Source organism: Prosopis cineraria, unplaced genomic scaffold, assembly GCF_029017545.1.
Source record: "Prosopis cineraria cultivar Desert tree isolate PC_DT_omini unplaced genomic scaffold, ASM2901754v1 PC11, whole genome shotgun sequence".
Classification (NCBI taxonomy): domain Eukaryota; kingdom Viridiplantae; phylum Streptophyta; class Magnoliopsida; order Fabales; family Fabaceae; genus Prosopis; species Prosopis cineraria.
The window spans coordinates 36,200,212-36,206,211 of record NW_026555342.1 but is presented as its reverse complement, the minus strand read 5'-3'; the positions used below and the strand labels follow the sequence as shown (position 1 = coordinate 36,206,211).

At 33.6% G+C, this 6,000-nt stretch overlaps 1 protein-coding gene across 1 annotated transcript; it reads right to left on the bottom strand.

Annotated features, from left to right (window-relative positions):
• Window positions 1-1,439: 1,439 nt before the first annotated feature.
• LOC129286026 (vesicle-associated protein 4-2-like) lies at window positions 1,440-5,731 on the bottom strand. The gene is made up of 7 exons (XM_054922066.1): window positions 5,276-5,731; window positions 3,759-3,829; window positions 3,461-3,542; window positions 3,245-3,357; window positions 2,686-2,763; window positions 2,335-2,454; window positions 1,440-1,794 (listed from the first exon to the last, which is right to left on the bottom strand). Exons 1-7 carry the CDS (start codon window positions 5,505-5,507, stop codon window positions 1,729-1,731), a joined length of 762 nt encoding a protein of 253 aa, XP_054778041.1. The 5' UTR covers window positions 5,508-5,731; the 3' UTR covers window positions 1,440-1,728.
• Window positions 5,732-6,000: the final 269 nt, after the last annotated feature.

The following is a 6,000-nucleotide window of genomic DNA, read 5'->3' as shown; positions in this document are numbered from 1 at the left end:
TAAGGTAGAGCTCGTTAGGCAATAAAACTTGTGTGTGCTTCAATTATGTAAAGCTTTTTCTTCTTTGAAAGCCTGATTCTTTAATATCCTGTATCTGCCATACTAAGATTCAAGTATACTCTGCACTTGCCACTCTGAGGAACTTGTGCATCAAAAAGAATCCAACCAACGATCCATGAGTGTAAGACCATGTCACCACATTTAGAGATCCGAAGGTTGAAGTGTTAAGGGATTGAGGATCTTAAAGTGGCCAAAGTTTGCTCAAAAAAGGCATTAAGGGGCCTTAACTGGATCAATACAGTTTGCATCACTGAGACATAAGGATCTTTGGGACTAAGAGCACATAAATCACACCCACGTGAAGTAACTACAACTTCTTCCTTGTAGATTTTTTATTAATTGAAGTTAAAATGTTGTAAATGCTCGTAACTATTTTAATTTAAGTAATGATTATTTTTCTTTTGACAATTACTAAAATAGAACAAGAAATTATAACTTTCAAATGGAACAATAACTAAAACACTAGCTCAACTTTTTTTTTTAATAAACTTTATATTGTTAATTTATGAGCTTAGATGCAAAATAAGTTTGAAAATGCCCAAAAGAATGTTACACAGGCATCAAATAAACTTGTTTAAATCTTAAGACTTAATGTGCTTCAAATAAATGTTATATAAAATATGAGATGGACCTGTCATAACTATAACTTATCATTTCATCTATGCATATTTATTAATTTACTAGCAGAACTTGGTATCAATACATTATACATATTCAATAAATCTTGTTGACTTTATTACATTCTATATTTACAATACAAAATGACAAATTAAGAGTTTAACAAGTTTGTTACAATAAATCTTGCTCAAATAACAAGTTATGTTTGGATTTTAACAAATCTACGTTTTATCATAACAAGTCAAGAAGATTTAATATATGAAAGGTATTATTAACAAGTTCTGCTGATAAATAAACAAGTACTCATAATGAAATGACAAGTTAAACTAAGATTTTAACAAGTCCACTTCATATTATAATAAGTTAATAAGATTGAATATGTTGAAGATATTGTTAACAAGTCTTGGTGGTGAACTAACAAGTACTCATTAGCAAAATGACATGTTAAGTAAAAGTTTTAACAAGTACACTTCATAATATATCAAGCTAACAAAATTAAATATGCTAAAAGTATTGTTAACAAGTACTTTTGGTGAATTAATAAGTACAGATTGGTGAATTAACAAGTTATGTTATAGTTTTACTGAGTCCACTTCATATTGTAACAAGGTCTGGTGATGGTGACTAGAATTTTGTTAACATTAATGAAGGTTATTTTAGTCATTTCTCATCAAAATATAATTTCTATTTAGTCCCTTGTCTTACAATGAAGTTTCAGAATTTATTGGACCAGATTTAAAGATAAGTTGCTAATGTGGTCCTTTGTCCTTGGGATAAAAATTCCAATGAATCCTTAATCATGGAATGTTCCAAATACACTAGTGTATCAAAAAGAAAATAACAGGCACTCATCTTACTCATCTGTAGAGGATGTTTACTACCTAGGATTCTTCGAAATATACTCATCATCATCTGGAATATTTCTACAAAATCAAGCACTGTAGTTTCATAACTCTTTTCTGAATTCAACTTCACACTTGACTTTAATCTGCTGTCGATGTTTAATCGTAGTAATGTACTAACATAAATTTGTAAAGCCCAGAAGAACACTTACACAGAGTCTACTACTAATCCTTCAACCTGTTGTTTCGCAAGGTACCTTTCCCTTCTGTTTTTCTGGAAACATAGATGTTATACAAAGAAACGTTCATCAAATAAGAACATTGTCCAATAAAAAAATGTATGAATATTAGGGAAAGTGACACTTAAAATCCATAACTCATGTTAATGGCATCTAAGAACCAAGAAATCAAAATTTCTCTTAAGACCTGTCGAAATGAGTTTCCATTATTGGTTCTTTTAGTTACTACTCATGCTTGCTACAGATGCAACATTCTTTTTTGTTAAGGGAATAGAAGTTTAAGCAATTATATCTTGGGGCTTGCCAAGGGACAATCATTGCTCACAACTAAAATAATACTTATAGAAATAATTTCAAGTATCTTAAATTTGATAATGAAAATGCCTTTATAACATCCGAAAAAATAAGTTGTGACTTTGAAAAATATGAATGGTAACTTTATGAGGCACCAATGGAATTTATTCTTGTGATCCTTGAGAATAATTTTATATTTAAAAATTAATAATTATCATTAATATGAGTTGAGTCCTTAACTGTCAATTTCTCAAAAAATTGCAAGGAAAAAAGATTCTCACCCATTCATCTATGACCTCTCCTTGCCCAATAATCTCAGAACCAGACTCTTCTGGAGGCTTCTTACGAGCATCAAGTGCAGCATCAGCTTCAGCCAATTGCCTTTTCAATTTCTCTAAAGCCTTGATGATACAAAATAAAACCTCATATATAATTAGGCAATCTGTTATTTAATTATAGGTAACTTTTCATAAGTATGTCCGTTGAAATAGTAGATTATGAATTTTTGACACACAAGAGTCACAAGTCATGCAGTGCACAGAGATAAAGAAAAAGGGAGAGAAAGGGAGAAAAAGAAGAGAATCACTGAATTTGGCACTATATAATGCATTGATGAATCCTTAAAGACTTACAGGAGTAGCTCGCTCCGGATCTATGAACACAACTCGCAAAATCTGCTCCACCGCTACTTGGTCCTTCTGCTCATCGAACTTTTGCAGGAAAGAAGAAACACAAAGAATTATATAAAAGCAATCTAAAATTAAAGAATAGACCGTTGAGCACTAGATGATTGTAAGGTTTTCATGAAAACAGAAGGATATAAAGATAAAATGAAAACTACAGAAACAGAAAAATTTGGAAAATCCAAATAAGAATGCTTTCCAAAAAAAAGATACTTTTGGAATGTGCAGAAAGATAGATGAACATAAAATTTAGATAGTTGAAATACAGTTTAACTATGTGTCCAATTCAATCAAGTACAACTAAAACCCAAGAAATGAAACATATCTGGAAGTAGATAAGGAAAAAAATAGATACGATAATTAGGGTAGACACAATAGTAACATTTCCGCAAGGTAAAGAAAAGAGGCTGGGACCAGAAGGCAGGAAATAGACAATGATAGGGCCAAACAACAAAAAGATCGACATCTTGTCTTTATGAAAAGTGTGAACACAGTGAATTCAACTAACCAGCTCTGGTACATAATCAACTTCTCCTTTGACTTTCAGGCTCATGATTTTAAACTTGAGTCCACTTTTTTCAGGCTTTTCATTATTTTCTGGTACCTCTACAAACTTAAACACTGGCAAACCAAATAAAAATTAACGACATAAAGTTTGTCCTGTAGCAATCTTATGTTCAACACAAAAAGGAAAAATATTGAGAAATGAAATGTTGGTTATTACCAATTGCAATAATACTCTCGCCAGGTGCAAGGATAGCCCCAGGAGGGCGCATGAAACAGCTTTTGGGTGATGTTGTTTGGAACTGTATGTACATAACAAAAGAAGAACAATTATAATCAGAGGCAGATAAATTTGTTGTACAGCAATATATATGAACTCTTTAGGAAAATTCAGACAGAGAAGCAGCAAGGATAAACAGTTGTGTTCGAAGTAAGTGAGGAGTAGCAAAAATGACAAATCCAAAGTTGAAAATTTTAGACAGGATAAGAGCTAAACAGGTGCTTCTGTTTAACCATACCTTGAAAGCTACATGGGATTTGCTAGTGTTTTTAATCCTGATGGCACTCTTAGCCTGCTTCCCTGGTTCATCTTCACAGGAAGAACAGTAAAGTAAGAAGGCAAAAGATACAAGACAAAATGCAAGTAATCATATGGAGAGCATTGCCAAAGGAAAATATATAAATAAACGCAAGAAAATAAAATGGATATGCGCACATTAACTCCCAGGCAAACATTAGCCCCAGAAGATATTCATTTCTGAACCATGAACATATGAGGAGGCTTTTAAAACGAGTCTTTCTCAAGAAAACATCTTTCCTATAAAGCTGACATTAAGAAACATAACAGCATGAGACTGTTGTCGCCACGATCTAAGTTTATCTTATTTATTGTTTAGCTCAATCACGGATATGTGGAAACTAAAATTTGGGTTTAGAGTATGGAAGCTTGTCACATTTGTCCTTTAAAAGAACAAATATCATTATTTGATGCTGACACCCAAAAAACTTACACTGCAAGTAAGTTAAGTTGTTATTACTACCTTTAACTGCTTGATAGGCAGAAAAATAAAATCAAAATGCTGATGGCATTTATAAATTAGACACAGAAATGATCCATTAGTTGCATTCGTCATATCAAAATGGATGAGATGGACTCAATTTGTCCTAAAGACGTGCAGATCAACGGGAAATTAAAATGGACTTTTTCTCTAGGAATACATAAACTAATAAGTCCCTCAGCATATGGATGATATGAAGATAAAGGAAACAATTTGTCCACAAAATATGCCCAGTATTACAAAAAAGAAAAACTTATCTTCTAGATATAAATATCTAGATGAATACATCGAGTGCCAAAGTATAACTTCAATCATTCACAATTTTCCTTGTTAGGAAAGAGCAACCCAGTGAATTGACTTGTGAAAAAACAGCAGTGTAGTAGCTAAAATAATTTAGACAATCGAAAGAATATTCGGTCAAATCTTCAGCAACTTTGCCCCTTCAATTTTTTAGTCCTGAAGAGATGAGATTGTGATTGGCACTAAAGTATCATGTTCTGTAAAATAATGTTGCGCAACGTATCATGTAAACAAGAAAGTATCGAAGACAACTTACTCAAATAAGTGCTATAGTTAGAACTAGAGGAGCGAATAAAAAGTTTCTTCGAGGCATATAAAATTAAAAACATAGATGTTATTTGCCAATTTCGAGCCAAAATAAATTCAAGGGAAAAAAAATATTAACTATCTTCGGCTATAAAGTTTCTAATACTGAGGAATTCCAGTTTAAGACATGACCACCCCAGCGCGTGAAATAGCTGTTACAATCCAATTAAGGAAAATCATTGCCAGGACAAAAGTCAGATCGTTATCAAATTACCAAATATTAAATCGCATACGAACTAGCACAAGAATTCACCGAACTTGCATAATTAAGGTATTTGTGTGTGTGTGCGTGTGTGTGTGTGTGAGAGAGAGAGGGAGAGAGAGAGAGAGAGAGTTGGGCGGGGGGTGGGAATTGAAGAAGCAAGACATACAAGGGAGGTAAAGCTTCTTGGAGGGATCAAGCTTGAGACGATGTCTGGTTGGAAGAAGCGATCTAGCGACCGAAGATACCGAATTGGAACTACGAGACTTTGAACCTTCAACCGGAGGATATGAAGACGGAGCGTTAGCCGCAGGAGTGGTAGCTGCAGAATGACGAAACGGAAGTTTGAAGAACTTCCAGCCCTTGCCGTTGGAGTGTGATCGCCGGTTAGAAATCGCCATGCCTTTGTTCTTCCTCTCCACTCAGAGCTCCTTTAACAAACAGCATGCAGAGACCAACGACATCGCTCACTGACTTCGACTTTGGGAAATTCAAAGTCTCCGGCAAGTAGAAAGGAAAATTAAACACTGTTTCGTTCTTTTGACTCTTGATTTGACGAATGAAGAAGCAAACCAGGAACCCTGATAGAAAGCAAACCCGGGGGACTCGGGAACGTGGGATTCACGCCTGGGGCTTTGTGGTAATAAATAAAATCAAATAAAAATTGCATAAAAAAATTAAATAAATAAATGGTTATAAATTATGATGAGTGGATATAACTTCATAGACGCTTATGTCCCCTTTAGTAGTAGGAAATTGGGGGTAGACCGGTAGAGCAGTGGAGGTGGGAGTAGAACTCAAAATTTGGCCAGAAAGAAGATTTGCGTAAAAAATATTTGCAACAATCATATTTTAAAAATTAGTATTTTCTAATAAGATATAAAAAAAAAATGA

Bases quoted from the DNA above. Each gene is read 5' to 3' on its own strand.
- LOC129286026 (XM_054922066.1), bottom strand. From the start codon at position 5,507: ATGGCGATTTCTAACCGGCGATCACACTCCAACGGCAAGGGCTGGAAG. The intron at 3,830-5,275 runs GTATGTCTTGCT...CTTCCTGTGAAG, and splicing joins CAAGAAGCTTTACCTCCCTT to ATGAACCAGGGAAGCAGGCT. The intron at 1,795-2,334 runs GTGAGAATCTTT...CTATGTTTCCAG, and splicing joins GAGAGGTCATAGATGAATGG to AAAAACAGAAGGGAAAGGTA.